The 22,716-nt window shown below is 35.4% G+C and overlaps 1 protein-coding gene across 1 annotated transcript in view; it reads right to left on the bottom strand.

The window, feature by feature from the left end:
• Nucleotides 1-9,947: 9,947 nt before the first annotated feature.
• The window catches only part of LOC106884413 (WD repeat-containing protein 19), a 131,529-nt gene continuing 118,760 nt past the window's right edge, over nt 9,948-22,716 (bottom strand). The window contains exons 34-36 of the mRNA XM_014935776.3: nt 21,118-21,241; nt 19,832-19,908; nt 9,948-10,703 (exon numbers count right to left, since the gene is read on the bottom strand). Of these exons, the coding sequence (XP_014791262.2) occupies nt 10,589-10,703; nt 19,832-19,908; nt 21,118-21,241 (316 nt within the window). The 3' untranslated portion in view covers nt 9,948-10,588. The remainder of the gene's footprint in view (nt 10,704-19,831; nt 19,909-21,117; nt 21,242-22,716) is intronic.

Here is a 22,716-nt window from a genome sequence, read left to right as displayed (position 1 = left end):
GTCCGCTTTCCATGCTAGCATGGGTGGATGATTTGACTGAGGACTGGTGAAACCAGATGGCTACACCAGGTTCCAATCTGATTTGGCAGAGTTTCTACAGCTGGATGCGCTTCCTAATGCCAACCACTCTGAGAGTGTAGTGGGTGTTTTTACGTGCCACTGGCACAAAGGCCAATCAGGTGGTACTGGCAACGATTCAGTTGTGGCCAAAAGTTTGAAACATTTTTGGAACATTTTTTTAAAAACTAAAATTGTTATGCCCAAGTACAATTCAATTCAAATATAACTTTGGATATTTAATATAAAAATTCTAATTTTCAGACTAATGTTCCAAGCTTTTGGTCATGACTGTATATTGATATATATTTATAAGGTTTGCTTTGCAGACAGTAAAAGGGTACTTCTCTTGTATAAGACACTAATAATTTCTTCAGTGCATTAGCTGTGGGTTGTTTTATATTTGGCGGTTTATATATTTAATGTAATTCTGTTGTTTCTGCACTAAAATGTTCATGAACAGACTTTCTACTTCTAAACTACCAGGAAATATTTTCACATGATCATATCTCTCCAGTATGTGCTTTTTGATAATGTTGTCTAATTATTTAGCAATCTTGTGCATTGTTGTATTTCACATATTATAGGTTTGAGAGTGTTGTTTTCTTTGTGTATTTTTACTGTACCCCAGATATGTGCTAGGGTGAGTTCTTCTTCAATACAGAAGAAAATTAGAGGCCTCCAATTTGTGCATTTATCACTGCAATTGGTTGATTCAGTTTAGCTTTTAATTTTGTGGTATTATCTTTCTGAATCCTTATAAATTTGTGTTTGTCAAGTAAATTTATGAATCCTCATAAATTTGTTTTTTGACATCGAGTAAAGCCCTACAACTTCATAAACATAGATGATAAACTTGACAACTTACTTTTAGGTGAATGTAATAAAAATAAAAAACAAATACTTATCAACAAAACATTAACAAGATCTATATGATTCAAAAAATAACATAAAATTATGTAAAAGTGACAAAAGTAATATATTCATAATCATGGATAAAAATTAATATTTACTTAACAACAAATTCTGTCAGACACTGCAGCTTGAAAATATTTAGGCCTTGATCAATTGCTTAATCTTCTACAAATCTGAGGTGCAGCTCATATAAAAGTATTGCTCACATATATTGGGACAAACATGTTACACACATAAATGACCCAGTCCATATTGAAGAGAACATTTAGCTTATTAGCAAATTAATACACATTCCTCTCCCACTCAGTGACATAAGCAATTTTACATCAAAAAGCTAATATGAAAGTTTCTTTCATGGTATTTACCACAGTGTAGTTTGTTCTAATAAAACATCCATGTTTAAGTGGGGATAAATATTACCTTTCAGTATTAATGTTGCCTTTGTCGCTGATATATATTTGTAAATAAGCTAACTGGCTAATGGTGATACCAGTGCCTACTATGGTACTGTCAATGTATATATTGTTAGCAGGGAGGTGAATTGCTGCTACCTCTAGCGGTCAAGTGTCCATCATTGACAAGACCAAACAAGGTCAAAATCACATGGTCTGGAGGTTGCAGAGATTTGTCTCCCTGCTAGCAATACAAACAAGAATGCATTTTGTACCAAATTTATATTGCAGACTTCTCAGTATATCCAGGTTTCTGCAGTCAACAGGTATTTATGTTTTTTTTCAAATTTTAATTATTTCTGTAGAAAGTTTTGCAACACCTGCGATCGTTGAGAGATTACTGTATAGGTTGTTCTAATAGAGCATCCACATTCAAATAAAGGGGTGAAAATGCCCCCCACCTCTCTCTCTCTCCCTCAGCAATAATACAATAATTTATGTTCCTCGAAAGACTTCTTAGTGTGCTTTTTCCACACAAACCCACCAAGATACTCCAACTTTTCTTTGTCTTACCATATCTGCTCTGTCTTACCCTCCAAACTAAACCCTAAATAAATAAATTTAGTCAATCATTTCCCCCCTGAGCCCCAACCTTCACCAATCCCTTTCCTGTAAGGTTTTTTTACCTAAATGCATGAACCGACAAACATTCAGACTAAACATCAACCACATCAGACATGCATCAATGATGTAGCCTCTACATGGATGATTGGCACACAAGAAATAACAGCCAAATGTCCCTCAAGCTAAACATCAACATCATCAGACATGTACCAATGATGTAACCTTTTTTTTTGGTTGCTTGGCATATGAGAAATAGCAGCCAAACGTCCCCCAAGCTAAATATCAATATCATCAGATATGCATCAGTGATGTAGCCTTTTTATGGTTGCTTGATATATTGGAAATAGCAGTAAAATTCCACTCAACTCACACCAAATCATCTTACAAAAGGCCACATTTCATAATATAGTAACAGATAATCCTAAAAAGATGGGATGGTCACATCTGGAATGCTTTTGATCATCACTCTGGTTGCTCTGGGGCTGAACAAAAAGAACCTTATAAAACCTCAAGAGATGTGATTATTAGGTGGGGTAGGGGTGCAATAGTCATGGATGTTACTGCAAATAAAAGAGAAATATAATATAACAGGGTACTGTTCTATTTTAACCAAACTCATAGGATTCTCCTAAACATATTTGTTGCCTAATGCTTTCCATAGTCTAACATCATTGTCTCATTTGAAAAGCCATTTATATTAGATATTTGATGTTCTCCCTTTCACAACCAGCATTGTTATTTCTCAACAACTCTGATGGATATCAGAAGATAGTCTGAGAAAGGTTTTTATTATCATCATCATCATCATCATCATCATCATCATCATTATTATTATTATCATTATTATTATTATTATTATTATTATTATTATTATTATTATTGCTATTATCATGCATTCAATAATGACTGGTTCATGAAATCATGCTTAACAAAAGAATTTAATTTAATTTAGTTTAACAATATTGTGGTGATAGGAAAATATGTAATCAGTAAACAAATATTCATAAAATGCTAAATAACTTCTCGAGAATTCCTTTGTAGACTACAAATCATATCAATGTGCTCTTATTCTTTTTTTACTCTTTTCTTTCTTTTTTTTATCATGGGATAGCCTTGCATTCAGAAGGTATAATTAAGATGTAGTGCTGGAAATAATGTAATGCACCAAAAGTAAAACTTTTAACAAAACACAATTGTGGTATTTTGCTAGTATTGACTTTGATCTATTGAAAATCATATTCAGATGATCGATGTGGAATTTTCATGTTATATAATACATATCTAAAAATAAATAGTGATATTTGAAAACACTGCCAATACAGATATCTAGATGATACGCCAAGCAATCCATTGGTGTTTGTTCTTATACTTGTGGAGACAGTAAATTTCAAAATATATCATGTAACATATTGGTTTGTGTTTTATACCTGTGAAGTTAGCATATATCATATATGTTTATTATGGACACTTTCACACTATAAATCAAAAATAGACTAAACTATATAATTTACAAAAGTAGATAGACAATAGCAATAAAAATGAGTCCAAAAAAACATGCACACGCCTTCAGTTGTGCACCATAATAGGGAATATTAATATTTCTTTTAAAATATTTTTAAAGGAATCCAACACACAGTATTACCATGAGTGATTTGTGAGGTTGAGGCAATAACAGTCTCACAAGCATTGTCTGATTCTTCCAGTATGATGAATGATAGAAAAACTATAGTATTTAATTTCATGTAATTTCATTTTACAGTTGTGGTTATTGATTTTGTTGTTGTTGCTGTTGTTGTTGTTGTTGTTGTTACTGCAGCTGTTGTTGTTGTTACTGTTGTTTAGTCCCAAGTCAATTCTGATTTAACAGACCTAAGCTCAGAAGTGCACAGCTTAGTGGTTAGAGCACTGGGCTCAAAATAAAGAGCTTGTGAGTTCAATTCTTGGACCAAGTTGTGTGTTGTGTAGTGGAGCAAGACACTTTATTTCACAATGCACCAGTTAACTCGGCTGTAGAAATGAGTTGCAACATCACTGGTACCAAGCTGCATCAGCCTTTGCCTTTCCCTTGGATAACATTGGTGGCATGGGAAGGGGAGGGTGGGATGCATGGGCAACTGCTGGGCTTCTACAAACAATCTTTCCTGGACTTGTGCCCTAGAGGGGAACTTACTAGGTGCAATCCCATGGTCATTCATGACTGAAGGTGGTCTTTATCCTTACCTTTTTTTTACCCTCAGATCAGAAGTATTTTAGTCCAGCTCAGCTTGACATTTTAGAACTGTCTGGAATAGCATTATCTAACATGTTCTTTTTGTTTTATGATCATAGGGTATGGTTTCAGGTAGACTTGGTTACTATTTCCAGGATCACATTGAGGCTTCCTTATTGGCTTGTTTACTTGGGTTTTCTTTTATACCTGTGAAGTTAACACATTTTAAAATATTTCTATGTCTTTTTGTTGAATATTCATTTTAAAATTTCAAATCACTGAAAGAGAACTTACAATGAATGGTCTGATACAAAACTGTAGAAGACAAATATATTTTCAAAAGAGAGACAACCATCCTATTGATACTACTTGTTACCATTTGAAACTATTTTATTTATCATCATCATTATTCTATCATCCACTTTTCCATGCCTGGGACAGACAGAACTCATTGTGATAGATTTTTCTACAGCTGGATGCTTTTCCTGTTGCCAACCTTCACTTGTTTCCAAGCAAGGTATTATTTCCTCATGACTAGATATGTTTTCAGGAAAGACTGGAAACAAATGGCACTGCTTATGTGATGGTGAAATTCATTTACAACTATCATGAGATGTCAAAACAGGAGGCACAAACACATACACACATGTAAATATGATGGGCTTTTTGCAGGTTGGATACAAAATACAAAATGGGTCCCTTGTTCTTGCTTTCATCTTAAGGGCCTTATCATCTTCCTTTAAGAATCTAATACCTTTGGGTGGTGGCAGCTGGTGTTTGTCAGCGTTAACCCTTTATTTTAGTAAAGAAGAAAAAAAAAAACAATTAACTATTTCGGGAAGTAAATGTACCATTTGGTAATTTTCAATAATTATATAAGCATATGTGGTACCTTCTGGTTATGGCTATTAATACAACAGAAATAACTATTCTCTCGTAACACAAGTCAGGATTAGAAATTTGAATTTGAAATTATGGAATAAGAGTAAGAAGAGGCATAGAATTTACATATTTAATTTCTATCTGGGGGTAATCATGTATAGTACTAATTCATTCTTTCTAGAAATCTTTAGTGTGATTTAACCTGTAACTTATTAATTAGATATATCATGAAGAGGGATATTTCATTTAAAATTAAAAGTGAAAGTAATTAAATTCAAAAAGTAATTCTTGTAATGTTTCCTAAGTTTCTATAAATGACTAGAGTAATTTTTAGCATAATTTTTAATGAAGTAATGATATATTGAAGTTTCCATTAAAAATTAATGTTTTAACGGTGAAGCTGCATGATTTAGTAGTAAAAATAGATGTTTTCAAAGAAAAGTATTGAGAAAGAACTCAATATCTTTTATCTTTATCTTTTACTTGTTTCAATCATTAGTGTGTGGCCATGCTGGGGCACTGCCTTGTAGAATTTTTTTAGTTGAATGCATCAATCCCAGTACATTTTTTTTCAAGACTGGTACTCGTTCTATCGGTCTCTTGTGTAAACACACCAACACCAATTGCCAAGTAGTGGTGGGGTACAAACACAGACTCAAACACACACACACACACACACATATACAACAGGCTTCTTTCAGTTTCCATCTAGTAAATCCACTCACAAGGCTTTGGTCGGCCCGACGTTATATTATTATTATTATCATCATTTAACATCCGTTGTCCATGCTGGTATGGATTGGATGGTTTGACCAGTGCTGGCAAGCTGAGGGGTTACACCAGACTCCAGCATGGTCTCTATGGCTGGATGCCCTTCCTAATGCCAACCACTCTGAGAATGTAATGGGTGCTTTTACGTGCCACCGGCATGGGTGCCAGTGGCATGATACCAGTATCTACTACGACTACAATTTCACTCGGCTTAATGGGTCTTCTTCTCAAACATAGCATAATGCCAAAGGTCTTGGCCATTTGTGATTGCCTCTGTGAGGCTCGACGCTCAAATGGTGCTTATTACACGGCATCGGCATCAGCCACATTGCCTCCATGAGGCAAATGTTTAAATAAATATTATTATTGTGGAAGAGCAAGGTTTAGTAGTTAGGATGTTGCATTCACAATCATAAGATTGGGGCTTTGATTCCTAGATCAGGCATTTCATTGTGTTCTTGAGCAAAACACTTCATTTCATGTTGCTCCAATCCACTCTGTTGGCAAAAATGAGTAACCCTGCAATGGACCAGTGTCCCATCCAGGGGAAATATATATGCTTCAGAATCTGGGAAGCCAGTCCTATGAGCCTATGGCTCAAGAAAGACTTTTGATTCTGTTTTTTTTAATTATCATCATTCAATGCCCGTTGTCCATGCTGGCATGGGTTGGGCAGTTTGACCAGAACTAGCAAGCTGGGGAGCTGCACCAGATTTCAATCTGATTTGGCATGGTTTCTACATCCAAATGCCCTTCCTAATGCCAACCACTTTACAGTGTTAGGGGGACAAACACAGACACACAAACATACACACACTCATATATATACATATATACGACGTGAGCGTGCTTCTTTCAGTTTCCGTCTACCAAATCCACTCACAAGGCTTTGATCGGCCCGGGGCTACAGTGGAAGACACTTGCCCAAGATGCCACACAGTGGGATTGAACCCAGAACCATATGGTTAATAAGCAAGCTACTTACCACACAGCCACTCCTGTGCCTATGATCAAAAGCATTCCAAATGTGACCATCCTAACATTTTCTTATGTACAGGGAACACTGTACCACATTACCCAACATCTCATTTCTAAGAGTGTAATTTATGGAAGACTTGGCTACTATTTCTAGCTGATCATGAGATTAGGAAGAAGCATCCTTAGAGGCTTGTGTGATGAAGTTACTATCATAATTAGTTATGATAATAGTGATGTTGATAATAGGGATACTGCCAGTACTGAAAGATGAGATGAAAATGACGATGATCATTATCATTTCCTGTTCTCAGTTCTAATGCTGATTTATCTCTCAGCATCATGTCAATTGTTGCAGCTAGACATGTTTCCAAATAAGACTGGAAATGAACAACCATATTTGTATGGGAATAATGATCATTTACACCATCACATGATATCTAGACAAGGATATACACATGCACACATATATATATATATATATACATTTCCCAACTACATGGTTCTGGGTTCAGTCCCACTGCATGGTACCTTGGGCGAATGTCTTCTAGTATAGCCTCAGGCTGACCAAAGCCTTGTGAGTGAATCTGGTCGATGGAAACTGAAAGAAGCCCATTGTATCTATATGTGCATGTGTGTGTGTGTGTGAGTGTGTATCATTGTGTCTGTTTGTCCTCCACTTTACAACTGGTGTTGGTTAGTAATGTACCCATAACTTAGTGGTTCGGCAAAGAGACCACTGGAATAAGCACAAGGCTTAAAAAAAAGAAGTACTGGAGTTGAATTGTTCAACTAAAAGTTCTTCAAGGTGGTATCCCAGTTTGACTACAGTTTAAAACAAATAAAAGAAAAAAAAAGAATATATGTATAGGCGCAGGAGTGGCTGTGTGGTAAGTAGCTTGCTTACCAACCACATGGTTCCAGGTTCAGTCCCACTGCGTGGCACCTTGGGCAAGTGTCTTCTACTATAGCCTCGGCCGACCAAAGCCTTGTGAGTGGATTTGATAGATGGAAACTGAAAGAAGCCCGTCGTATATATGTATATATATATATGTGTGTGTGTGTGTGTGTTAGTGTGTCTGTGTTTGTCCTCCTAGCATTGCTTGACAACCGATGCTGGTGTGTTTATGTCCCCGTCACTTAGCAGTTCAGCAAAAAGAAACCAATAGAATAAGTACTAGGCTTACAAAGAATAAGTCCCAGGGTCGATTTGCTCGACTAAAGGTGGTGCTCCAGCATGGCCACAGTCAAATGACTGAAACAAGTAAAAGAGAGTAAAAGAGTAAACACACACACATATAAACAATGTGATTCTTTCAGTTTCTTTCTACCAAATTCATTCATAAGACAATAGTTGGCCTGGAGTTACAGTAGAAGACACTTCTCCAAGGTTCCACACAGAGGAACTGAACCCAAAACCACATGGTTGGGAAGCAAGATTCTTAACCACAGAGTCACACCTGTGCCTATAAACAACATATTTAATAATACAGACCTAATGGCTTTATGTGAAAGTTGGAGGAACTTGAATATTGTTTGGTTAGGGTGGATTTATGGCTTCACAACAACAATTCAGTTGGCAATAAAACAAAATATATTCTATAAACACCAATAATATATTTAACAAGAGCACTCAGAGGGCGCAAACTTCCGCCAACGCATTTTAAAATGTGAACATCTGAAATAAACTCGACTGCTCTCACAAACGAGAATACTAAAAATGAACCCGACCACTCTAAAACATTAAGTAAAACACCGGAAAAATAATCCAGAATCCTTGTCTGGCACCAGATTGATCCCAAAATCTAATCAGTTCATGCCAATCACAAGGCCAAACATCCCTGAACGTTTCATACAAATCCATCCAGCGGTTCTTGAGATATCTTGTCCACGGACAAACAAACAAACACATCTGAAAACAATACCTCCGTCTTCGCTAAGGCAGAGCTAATGAGATCGGACCAATTATCAATGATTTCTACACCTGTGGAAACACATTAAAAAAATAATAATTTTTTGTATTTTGTAAATTTCAAGGTAGCTTTAATAAGAAAGATAACCGGAGAAAATTCTTTTCAGAGTTGCTTCCCCTGAAAGAAAAAAACTTTGCCTTTGCGGTTAATATTTGAGTGTATTTGTTTTAGTTTCAATTCACAGTTTTAGATCAAATCATATGCCTGGCAATTACACTTCTGAAATTACTATATAGATATATGACATTGTATACAACTAGTAAGTATGGCTTAAAGAATTTTTAGTCAAATGAGTCAACCCCAGTACTATTTTAATTTTCTTGGCCTGGTACTTATTTTATCAGCCTCTTTTGCCAAACCACTAAGTTACAAGGACGTAAACACAACATCGGTTGTCAAGTGGTGGTGGGGGACAAACACACACACACACACACACACACACACACACACACACACACACACATATGATGGGATTCTTTTACTTTCCGTCTACCAATTCCATTCACAAGGCTTTGGTCACATAAGGCTAGCATTTTTGAAAAAAAAAAAAGCATTAGTTGTTAACTCCAGTATTTAACTGATACCTTATTTTGTTGACCTTGGAAGGATGTAAGGCAAAGTTGACCCTAATGGGACTTGAACACAGAATGCAAAGAGTCAGAATAAATAATGGTTTAAAATTTTGGCACAAGGCCAGCAATTTCGGGGGAGGGAAGAAGTTAGTTATATCAACCCTTGTGTTCAACTGGTACTTATTTTATCAACCCCAACAGGATGAAAGGCAAAGTCAACCTCAATAGAATTTGAACCCAGGACATAAAGACAGACGAAATTCTACTAAGCATTTTGCTCAGCATGCTAACAATTCTATCAGCTCACTGCCTTAGTCAGATCAATTATTAGTTTCAAATTTCGGTACAAGGCCAGCAAGTTCAGGGAAGAGAGTAAGTTGATTACATCAACCCCAGTGCTCAACTGGTACTTATTTTATTGACCCTGAAGTAATGAAAGGCCAAGTCGACCTTAGCAGAATTTGAACCCAGAATGTAAGGATGGACAAAACACCACTAGTCATTTTGACTGGTGTGCTAATGATTCTGACAGCTCACCACTCTAAATTCAGAATAAATATATAAATATTGCAAAGCATTTTACCAACACATGTCTGTTATATATTTATTATCAGTTATTTTTTACATCAACAAAAAGAAAGAACAATGAATATAATGAAATGAAATTGAAACAAAACAAATATTAAAGGAAAATATACTGTCTCAAAACATTGTGTATGTGAGTTTCATTTCACCCATGATAATTTGTGGCAAAGTATTTGACAATACATGAACATTTTCAGAGTATATTTTTGTTTTAATTTGTTTGGATTTACATTTACTTTTTGACAGATGAAATAAAAAAAAAAATTAACAATTCTTAATATTTTTAAAGCTTTTCAAATATTTGTTTTCACCATTCCAATAAATTTTTAAATTTTAATGAGTTTTCACTCAAGAAAGCCATATCAGTTATAGATGCCATTCTTTACTGATAAATATATGAGAACCTAGCATTTTGGTCAAAGACACTAAACCAGAAATGCAGCATGAACATTCATTTTAAAAATAGGATATGCCCTCTTTCTAAATAAAGGGTTCTTGAGCCAAATTTTTATGACATAAATCTCTGCATTGTGATGTCTGTTTTAGAGAAATTTCTGATGAAGACATTTTTATCTTAACCAATTACTTCTTAAAGATGGACGGACTAATGTACAGAAGATATCGTGGTGCAGCCTATTCAATGCCTTGCGATGTTGGAAGAAACATTTTAGGATCAGTAACTGTAGTGAGTTCATTTCTTAAAATAGTTTCACTGCACATAGGACATTTCTCTTCAGATTCCAGCAATCTAGAAATATAGGGAAACAAAGAAAAAAATCAGCATAAAACAGTCTAAAAATATCCAAGTAATCAATAAAACAAATGAAGAAAATAATATTCTTTTTATTTTAACCCTTTAGCCTTCAAATTACTCTGTCAAATGTGATGCTTATTTGTTCATATTGTTTTGAATTAATCATGCATTATCTTGTAGCTTCAAGATTTCAATGATTGTTTATTTTTAGAATGACAGAATAGGATAGGAGTGAGAGGCTGGGTCAAGTCAGTTATGAATGTAAAACAGTAGAATATTTGGGCTGGATATGTCCAGTTTAAATGCTAAAGGGTTAATTTTATGCTTTATATTTCTTGATTCCCAACCAGGTTTTAAAGAAATCTTTAAAAGATAAACAAGAAGTCATTTATTGAGAATGCAGTTTATAAATCTGAATGCTATCTAAATCCATAGCTCTCTTGAAAGCTGATACTCTGTTATGTTATACAAGAAATTTTCATGCAAAGATGTTTTGTATGATATCAATTTTACATGCCAATTATGTATACACTGTTGATACTTTGCACTGTTGGTGAAACATTATACAAAAATGTCTGTCTCCTCCATCATTGTCCCATTTTAATTTTCTTGCTCATTCACCTTTAAAAATTTTAAGCTGTGGTATAGAATAAATTACAAAATATATTTCCATGTCACAGATATAAATATTTGTATATGTTTAAAAACTTATATAGGCACAAGCTTAGCTTATGATTGAGAAGTTTGCTTCCCAAACACATGGTCCCAGGTTCAACCCCACAACACAGCACCTTGGGCAAGTGTCTTCTGCTATAGCCTCAAGCCAACTAAAGCCTTGTGAGAGAATCTGGTAGACGGAAATTGAAAGAAGTCTATCATATATACATATATATAGTATGCATATGTATGCATATGCATATGTATATACATATGTGTATGTATATGTCTCCTTGTCTTGACCTCATATGATAGTTGTAAATGAGTGTCACTGTCACACAAGCAATGTCATTCATTTCCATTATTTTGTGAAAATATGTCTGACCATGGGGAAGTACTACCTTGCTTGGAAACACATTAGGGTTGGCAACAGGAAGGGCACCCAACTGTCTACTTTCTATGCTTGTATAGAAACTGACATTGATATTGACGATACATATATATATATACATATACTGGTTTGGCTTAAAGGGATAGGCATGTGACGTTGATGAAATTGAGACTAACAAAGGAAGGAAATTCACAAGGGCTTATGTTCTGTGAAAGAAGGCCATGAAACAGCATTGAATGATAGAACTGAAGAGGGAGAATACAATATGGGGTCAAGAGGAGACAAGATGTGAAAATCAGCTCAGCCTGAGTAGCAATGACATGCATTTGACCAGTAGTAATAGCAATAATAGATAGAATGTAAGGAGATTATAAGTTTCAGACCTCAAATTTCAGAGAGATTTATAGTCTGTATAATAACAATATTAACTATATCTCAGACAGACATTATATACCAACACTGTCGTCATTTCAACGTCCATTTTACCATGCTTGCATGGGTAAGATTTTCTACAGCTGGAAGGATGCACTTCCTGTCACCAACCGTCACCTGTTGCCAAGTTTGGTAACATTTCCTCTGGACATGTTTACACAAAAGACTAGAAAGGAAGAACACTTCTTATATGACAGTAGTACTCATTTATAACTTGTTTATAACTATCAGATATCAAAAACAAGGAAGCATATGTGTGTGTATTTATATATATCTATACATGTATATGTGTGTGTGTGTGTGTGTGTGTGTGTATATATATATATATATATATATATATATATATATATATAGGCTTGATGGTGCAAACATGAAAAATAGACCACAAAACATGAGTATATATATTTTTATTAATAAATGACCGAGAGTTTCATGCATTGGCACTTATCAAATATATATATATATATATATATATATAGACACCATTTCGAGTGTGGCCGTTTTCGTGCGGGTGACACGTAAAAGCACCCACTACACTCTCTGAGTGGTTGGCGTTAGGAAGGGCATCCAGCTGTAGAAACTCTGCCAAATCAGACTGGAGCCTGGTGTTCCCATCCGGTTTCACCAGTCCTCAGTCAAATCGTCCAACCCATGCTAGCATGGAAAGCGGACGTTAAACGATGATGATGATGATGATGATGATGATATATATATATATATTATGTTTTAAAATTTTTCTTGAAGCCAAAACAATACAAGTAATTAAAAATTAATAAAACAGGTCGATGGTTAGTACTATTACCTGGTATTTCAATATTTCAGGGTTCTTTAGGAAATTTTCAAAGTAAAGAAGTTGATAGCTGCTTTTTCTGCTCTATAGTGTGTGTAGAGGGATTATTTTGTATTGCTATAGTATCTAATGAGTTGCATGCTGTTCAAAACTTATTAATTAGCAGGCTGTACTTGTTAATCAAAATAGTTTCTTTTATTCTCAAGTTCCCAATGTTTCTGTCTATGGTTTCAATAGAAACTTGAATGTCTTGGGTGTGGCATTTCCATAGGTATTTTTTTGATGGAAGAAGCATTAGAATAGAGGTTTTCTTTAGACTGTATGCAAACCTGTCTAATGGTATTTCTGATATAGAATTAATTACTTTTGTTACACGTGATTATATATACCATGAAGAATAGCAGACATATTTTCAACTTTGATCAGGCAGTTGAGCAATGTACATAGGATGTTGTTTTGTCTTGGCCTGATTGAACATACAACTGGAGTGTGCCAGTTGTATATTCAGTCCCTCTTTATGGGTTGCACAGCAGATTGCAGCAGTTGTTTTGTCATTAAAATGTATCTGTTAGTGGAGATGAATCCATTCCCTGTGATCTGGGGTGCAGAATCAAGCAGAGATAAGGAACCAGTGTTATTGGGATGCTCCACTTCAAATTTCATTTGTTCATCAATATTGCTGAACATATTACATGTCTGTCTGAACAGCCTCTTCAGAAGACGATGTTAATATGAGGATGTCATTTACATATCTGGTGAAAAAGTACATGAGTGACAGCCATTTAGTGCCCTGCATTCTAACTGATCCATATAAATGGTGGTCAGTAGGCCTGACAAGCTTCAACCCATTGGCAGTCCAGAGATTTGTTTGTAAATGGACTCCTTAAACTGGAGAAACTGTCCATTATAATGGCCATTAAAATAAACAATACATTTAACAATATCAATGAACATATAAAATTTGGAACACCCTAATAACACTGGTTCCTTATCCCTGCTTGATTTTGAACTCAAAATCATAGAGTATGGATCCATCTCCACTAACTTTTATAGAAAAGCAGTATGCTGGGTACCTGTTTGTATATCATAATTCATCCTTGCCCACCAGAGCTAAGATCGCCTACATTAGATATGAGAATCACAGGATATGCAATAAATGCAGCAAAACAGAAAGCAGAAACACCAACACCATAAAATTCCAAAGAGCCCTGATGGAGACTGGCTATCCACACTTTTTCATGAGAAGCCAGGACATCAAGAGTACCACCTAACAAAACCCACACATACAAGGATAATATGTTTCTTGAAACAGCCACTTTAGAGTGACAAAAAAAAAAACACAACTGCTACAATCCTAAGGAGAGATTGAATATATGACTGGTACACTCCAGACATTCCTCAAAAAAGATCCTAACTAAAAACTGGCCAAGTCTAAACCACACCATATGTACATTACCCAACTACCCGATTAAAGATGGAAACATATGTCTGCGACCCTACATGGTGTATAAAATCACATGTAATAAATGTAAAGAATTCTATAAAGGAAGTACCACTGGAAACTTGAAAATAAAAGAGCACAGCCTGTTAATTTATAACAGATATGACCTGCATGCAGCTGAGTGGCAAACCAACCTTTCATACACATACACCACAGAGCAGAGAAATCAGCTATCAATGCCTTTTCTCTGTAAATTTCCAAAAGAAGGGGTCCTAACACTCAAAAATTGAAATAACAGGTAATACTATAAACCATTAGCCTGTATTATTAATTTTTATAACTTGCATTGTTTTGGTTTTAAAGGAATATTTAAAAATATTTATATATACCAGACAATATTTCACAAAAACTATAAAAGATCCCCTACAGTCACGAAATCATCATGGCGTTGCACCTAGAAAGTTCCCCTCAAAGGCACAAATTCAGGCAAGTTGTTTGCGGAAGACCAGTAGCGGCCCATGCATACCAGTCTCCCCTCTGCAAGCCATCAATGTTGTCCAAGAGAAAGGAAAATGCCAATACAGCTTGGCACCAGTGATGTCACAAGTCATTTCTACACAATTCATTTCTAGAGCAACATGAAATAAAATGTCTTACTCAAGAATACAACACACAACCCAGTCCAGGAATCAAACCTTATGATTGTAAGCCTGACACTTTGTAAGCCCCAGTGCATTGCTTTACTCTGGGGTCTATAATGATGTAAAGGCAACCCTATCTATTGATGTAGATTAGAGATTCATGGCTTCCACAGATCTGACTAATACTACAGAAAAACTTAATTTTTCTGTATCATATCTAGGGCAATGGTGCCACAAAATTTCCAAAGGTGACTTGGTGACAAAATAAATCATTGTATTAAAAAAATTGGCATTGGTATCTTCTTATCTGACATAAAATTATCTTAAATAACAAAAAAAAAATGTCCAGAAGGGTTTAGTTGTGTGAAAGTAATGTCTCTTCCATTGTTCTGGTGTACATAATAAACATACTCAGTCTATTATATTCATGTCATTCTGAACTGACATTGGATAAAAAAAATGTATTCATATCTAGGAAAATAGCTGGTATTACAATGAATACATTCGACTGGCCTACACTACCACAGTGATTATTGATAGGAAGAGAATCTTGGTGAAAAATTTCATACTATTTATTATATTAAAGTGCTAATGATAGATTCTTGTAGTGTAAAAAATTTGTTATGCTGTGGAAAGGAGGTGATAGAAATGTGTGTGTGCAATACAGAGAGAAAGACTCAAATGAACACTACTGGCACATGCATATATATATATATACGCACACTCATATACACACATGGATGTTATTGGTATGCACACACACAAATGACAATTAGCTGTGTGTGTACATGTGTATATAAGAAAATGGGGGAGGATGTTTACATAAGTTCACACCATTAGTGTTTGTACGTGCACACATGCCAGTAGTGTTTGTCTTAGACAAACGCTTTCTCTCTCACTATTTACCTGATGATTTAATGTATGCATCTTAGACCAAGTTACTGTTATGAAGATTGAACATCTATGTCATCTATTCTATTATCAATAATTAATCATGTTCCTAACTTTCCTCATAAAAATTTGTGTAGATGCAGGAGTGTGGTAAGTAGGTTCAGTCCCACTGCGTGGCGCCTTGGACAAGTATCTTCTACTATAGCCTCGGGCCGACCAAAGCCTTGTGAGTGGATTTGGTAGACGGAAACTGAAAGAAGCCCGTCATATATATATATGTATGTATGTATATGTTTGTGTGTGTGTGCCTGTGTTTGTCCCCCACCATCACTTGACAACTGGTGTTGGTGTGTTTACGTCCCTGTAACTTAGCACTTTGGCACACGAGACTGATAGAATAAGTACTAGGCTTACAAAGAATAAGTCCTGGGGTCGATTTGTTTGACTAAATGTGGTGCTCCAGCATGGCCGCAGTCAATTGACTCAAATAAGTAAAAGTAAAAAAGTAAAGTAAGTAATAGTCTGTCCTGGATACAGAGTTTTTCCTTGTTCCTTAGTTTCTTCATAAAATATGTGTAACAACAAATGCTGGATATTGGTGCTATCAACTGTACAATATGAAGTGTTCCTTACATTATTTTATTATGGAAATGGAGTTCAGTGTGTTGCAGGAGACAATGATCATAGAGCATGACAGCAAAAATTGAATCAGGAGTGGCAGAAATGATACAGGCAAACATTGGGAATAGGGCAAAAAGAAGAAATAAGAATCAGGAATAAAGAGAGGAAAATCAGGAATGATGGAAAGCATTAATTCAGAAGGAAAGGAATGAAATTAGTGCAAGAAATGGAGCTAGGTGTCATATGATAAACAACAACACTGGAGATAATAGGGAAAGAATGGGAATTGTTAGTCAAGAAATAAGTCAAAATATGAATAACAAAGATAGGCAAGAATATTTTGCACAAGCCAGGGTAGACAAGTTTTCCTAGAAAGTGAGGAGATGCTCATGGCAGACATTCATCATCATCATCATCATCATCGTTTAACTTCCGCTTTCCATGCTAGCATGGGTTGGACGATTTGACTGAGGACTGGTGAAACCGGATGGCAACACCAGGCTCCAATCTGATTTGGCAGAGTTTCTACAGCTGGATGCTCTTCCTAATGCCAACCACTCCGAGAGTGTAGTGGATGCTTTTACGTGCCACCGGCACGAAGGCCAGTCAGGCGGTACTGGCAACGGCCACACTCAAAATGGTGTATTTTATGTGCCACCCGCACAAGAGCCAGTCCAGGGGCACTGGCAACGATCTTGCTCGAAAATCCTTACACATGTCACGGGCACAAGTGCCAGAAAGGCGACGCTGGGCACAAGCGCTATCCCGATTTCACTTTCGCTTGCCCCAATAAGTCTTCGCAAGCTGAGTTTCGTGTCCAACGAAGGAGACGACATTGGCACGGGTGCCAGTCGTCGAATATAGTTCGATTTCACTTGCCTCAACAAGTCTTCGCAAGCGGGGTTTCTCAAAATGAGTGGTGGAGTTGCCACAGGTGCTGCTAGTTAGACAGATAAATTAAAACACTATAAATTGAGACAACTGAGATGACACATATGATAGTGGGACAGATGATGGAAGCTTAAGACAGTAGGAGAGATGCTACATTATAAACTTGTCTGTCATAGAGAAACAAACAAAGATGGTGACGATGATAGTAATGATGACAGCGATGGTGATGGTAATGATAGCGTTGCTGACAGTGACGGGGATAATGAGGATGTTAATAATGGTAGAACTGATGAGAATACCCAGGGTAATAATGACAATAATAATGATGGCAATGTTGATAATAATATGGCTTACGAAGAAGACTTTGATGGCAATATGATAGCAATAATAATGATGGCAGTGATGTTTTGCATGATGACAATTACAAGGATAATAATGACAATGACAATAGTGATGACGATAGTGGTGATAATGAATGGAAATGACATTGATGATGATAATAACGATGATTTATGAGATTGACAATAACAATAATGGTGATATAATCAGTTCATTTTGCCATACATGAGACATCTTGCCAAGAAAATACCTGGCAGAACACAATTAAACAGTCAGCTTTTGAACAACAAAGATTTAGATAACAATTCAGATTTGTAAATTGTATTCTCAAGAAATTACTTCCTGTTGATCTTTAAAGATCTCTTTAAAACCTGATAGCAACAATTTGGGAAGCAAGAGAAAGATTCAGTGAAAGTGGAGGAAAAAAAAAAAGAAAGGAAGAAGAGAAAGTGGGTGGGATGATGTACAGATTGAGAAAATATTTGTTAACAATGAAATGTGTTCACTGCAGTATGGTGTGGAATATTATGTGAGCATTAATATTTGTATTCAACATTTGACAGTATACACCTGCAATATGTTGAAATAGAGTGTGTATATTGAATGTGAATAACAGTTATACAGCTACATTTTTGTAACATAGTGTTATATAGCAATGTTACTGTAATACTGTGCTTTATAGCTGTAAGAGTATGGTATTAATTCATTTTTAACATCTATTTTCCAAGGCTAGTATATGTTAGATGAATATATTATTGAGACATTGTTTTATAGCCAGATGCCCTTTTTTTATATCATGAATCCTTACTCTTACTGCAAAAGCCAATGAATGCTTCATTGACAGGAGAAATGACATCCCCTCCACATGTAGCTTGTGGTTTTCAGAAAATGCAAATCTACAGAAGAACATGGGCACACAATACACATATGTACATATACATATGCGTGGCATGTAAAATGCACCATTTGAGCTTGACCAATGCCAGTGCTACCTGACTGGCACCCGTACTAGTGGCATGTAAAAAGCACCATTCGAGCATCGCCGATGCCAGTGCTGCCTGACTGGCTCCCATGCCAGTGGCACATAAAAGCACCCATTACTCTCTCGGAGTGGTTGGCATTAGGAAGGGCATCAAGTAACTTGGGAAATGTATATCTTTCATAAAACTCTAAAACAATAACAACATTTAAACACATACACCCTCACCACATATGCACATGCATATACATGGTAGAATTAATGGATTGGCACTTAATGGATGCAAGTACACACACAAACACAGATGCTTATATTCAAAGAATGTAATGAAAACTTCTACAAAATACCCACGCAACAGACCTGATATGCAAGTAATGTTGTGTAAGTCAGAGAAACGTAAAACATTTATGTACACTCACTACAAATTGTACAGCTTCTATACCCTAATGTAAGGTTGAAACTTAGTAACTATAATTTAATGAGATACTGTACTCCATTTATAAATATTTAAACAGTGTTTAGATACTCTACTAAATTCAATTTATAAGCAGAACAGTAAAAATATGCAAGACTTTTATAAATATCAGCATCTAACCCAAGGTCGAAACTTAATAACTGTAATTTAATGGAGCACTGTATATTCAATTTATAAATGCTTGAACAGTGTTTGGATCCTCTTCTGAATTCAGTCTGTAAGCAGAACAGTAAAATTATGCAAGACTTTTGTAAATTTCAGCACCTAATCTAAGTCAGTTTTATCAAAATTCCAGCAATGGAGTTTTACTTGTTAGTTAGACATTATTTTGCTACTTATTTTACATTTCTCCTATATTGGAGAAATTAAAGAATTTAAAAACAAAAAACATAACTCTGCCACCATAAAGACATTGGCAGAAGCATATAGAAATGTGATTGCCAAAACATAAACCACCAACATCTGACTTACCAAAATGTAAACAAAAACTGACTGCCAAGTCATGAAGCTTTAAAAGGCTTAAAACAATAAAGAAATGTTTAAAAGAAATGGAATATTTATCATTCTTCCTTACTTTATATATTCTGAGTAAAGTGCTGGGAACTGACATTTTGGACATGCAGTGAGATTTTCTTTAGTTATATGGCATCCCTGACAAGAGAAAGAAGACAAAAAATAAAAATTAAAATTAAATAAGTAGTATAATATAATTTATTCCCCCAACATAGCAAGAGATCAAAAACAACCAAAAACTGCCGTATTTTCTCAAACCTAAATTTTTCATAGCCTAACTGAAAGGGAAAAATGATTCTTTAATCTTTTTTTAACCATTCTACAACACAAAGCCAAAACTCTTTCACATTACCTGGTTAGTGTTGTGGTGCAAATAATGTTTTATTTTTATTTACTTATTTTTCTAATATTTGTCTTAGGAAGAGGGAGAATACCCTTTATCAGTTTTCAACTATTCTTTTACGCCCTCAAAGACTAAACAGACTGAATAAACATCAAGAGTTCCTTGCGACTGCAGTTAATGTTTAGATTATTTTTGCAGTCAATGTTAATAATTGGAAGGAAAACATCATCAATACCATTCAACATTTGTTCTCCATGCTGGTATCGGTTAGATGGTTTGACACAAACTGATGAGCCAAAGGGCTGCACCAAGTTCCAATGTCTGCTTTGGCATGACTTCTACATCAGGATGCCCTTCCAACCACTTTACAGAGTGTACTGAATGCATGCTTCCATGGCATCAGAAGTGCTGGAAATCAGATTTCATTTGATGGTTCTATCCATTGATGGGTGTTAGTGATGGTAGGTTAAAATTAAATGCATTGAGTGCTGAGGTCAGTAGTAAAGAGAAATGTCAACAAAAATAAAGAGGAGGAGGTTCTTTACAGTATTCATTTCCTCCAATAGTAACTAGCCATTGAAGGAGCTTCAATGTGATTGCTCAAACTGCTAGAAAAAGCAGTTAAATATCCTTCAAATTATACACAACCATCTTAGAAAAAAAAATAATATATTAACTAATATAGTTCTTGATACATTTTGCCTAAATAAAAGATGAAATGATCTTAGATGGAATGTTTTCTCATCATGGGACTGGGGCTAGTTAACAACTCTAACAGCTCCTTGGTCCTCCATGTTCTCTACAACACTATCAACATAATGCTCCATGTTTGCTACAACAATATCAACAGTTTTCCATGTTCTCTACAGCAACATCATTACAGTCTTCTACAAGGATAAAACATATCTAAATCTCAACAATTCCACAACCTCATGTTAGCATGAAAAAAACAATAGAAGAAATAAAACACACACAGACACAAAAAAAAATGGCTGATAACTTACTGTAGCTATACAATAAGGAATGTTCATCTTACAATCAGGACATACTAAAAGAGTTTCTGGAATTGATGACTGACAAAATGGACATGGAGTTAAGAGTTCATCTTCTTCAGATTTGTCTCGTTTCCTAAAAGCAAAATAGTATACAACTTGATAAATATTTAAGAGTAAATATTAAAACTAAATAAATGATACCCAGAGGTAATTTCACTCAGTCATATTGTTGATATTCCTTGTCAGTGTCAGCACCTTCCCTCAATTTCTATATGATACATTCACTAGCTGACCCCATACTGTCAAAAGTGACGACTAATTGTCATAATTTATATATAAATATGGATGGTAAATCAACTTAATACATTTGTCAATGTTATCAAGTGGTTGTCTTTTGAGATGTGACATTGATCATCGTTTGCTACTGAAAGAACACTGGTTCACACTAACATTCACATACTTCCCTTGTACATGCACATACATACACACACAGAGTTGAAACACTGATTTTTCTTTTCAGCATTGAATGTTCACCATCCCACTTCCATTGCGCACACACACGTTCACATACCTCCCTTTTACATACACACACATACACTCACACAGAGTTGAAACACTCCCACTATCTGTTTGCCCACTGCCCCTTCCTTCCTTATTCATCTATCACCCTTTCCTTTCTCATTCATATACTGTGACGGAGAAAAACACAAAAGTATTATTATAGTAGATCTCTCTTCATCTTGCTGGCTGGATAGAGACATGCAATAAGACTGAAACACATTCGTTACTTTCAATATGAGTCATGGCTTCAAAGATATGATCTACTCCTAAACTACATTTTCTATATTTTCCAAGTTAATTAAAAATTTTCAACTCATTACATGACATATGTAAAACCTTGCTATATTTTTTTTAGTTAATACACACAATGTTCTCCTGAGGTATTTTCCCCTCACCAATATTGTTATTATCACATGAGATTGTTATCATAACAGGGTGTCACCTTAAGAGATTGATATCGTATAAGGCTTTTACCATAAAACATTAGCATCATTTACAAACTGTCATTACAATAAACTGGCATGAAATCAGGCTATAATTGTAACACACTGTCACCAATAACAAGCATTCATACACTGAATTGTCATCACTAACAAGCTTTGTCTCATTTCTAACATTCTTAACAATAATAAAAGAAACATGTCAGCCAAAATGGTAGACATGGAACTAAATGTTTTAGAACAAAGGTTCTCAACAGGGGCCATTTAGAACTCGAGAGGGGGCAGATTTTTGAAGCAAAGGGGCACTAGGGGGCATTAAGAGACTTGGGGGAGCTAGAGGGGCGCTGGAAGCCCCTTGTCTTTGGTAAGCTTAATTTGAAATTAACGAGTAGTAGCGGTAGTTTCACATCTCTGCGACAGTCAGTTTTTAAAAAAAACCATGCTGTTTTGTTTCAAATTTTCCAAAAATTAAACACTTTTTCCACTTTGATGACACCAAGCAAATTCCTGATATCATGTGTAACTGGTGTCACTAAAGTGAAACCCTCAAAACAAAAACTAAAAACAGATGAATAGTGACAGATGATTAAAAGAAAAAAGTAATGAA

The sequence above is a fragment of the Octopus bimaculoides genome, chromosome 1, assembly GCF_046866305.1.
Source record: "Octopus bimaculoides isolate indiv1 chromosome 1, ASM4686630v1, whole genome shotgun sequence".
In the NCBI taxonomy this organism is placed as follows: Eukaryota; Metazoa; Mollusca; class Cephalopoda; order Octopoda; family Octopodidae; genus Octopus; species Octopus bimaculoides.
The sequence above is the reverse complement of the archived record's forward strand: the minus strand, read 5'-3'. Positions and strand labels throughout refer to the sequence as shown.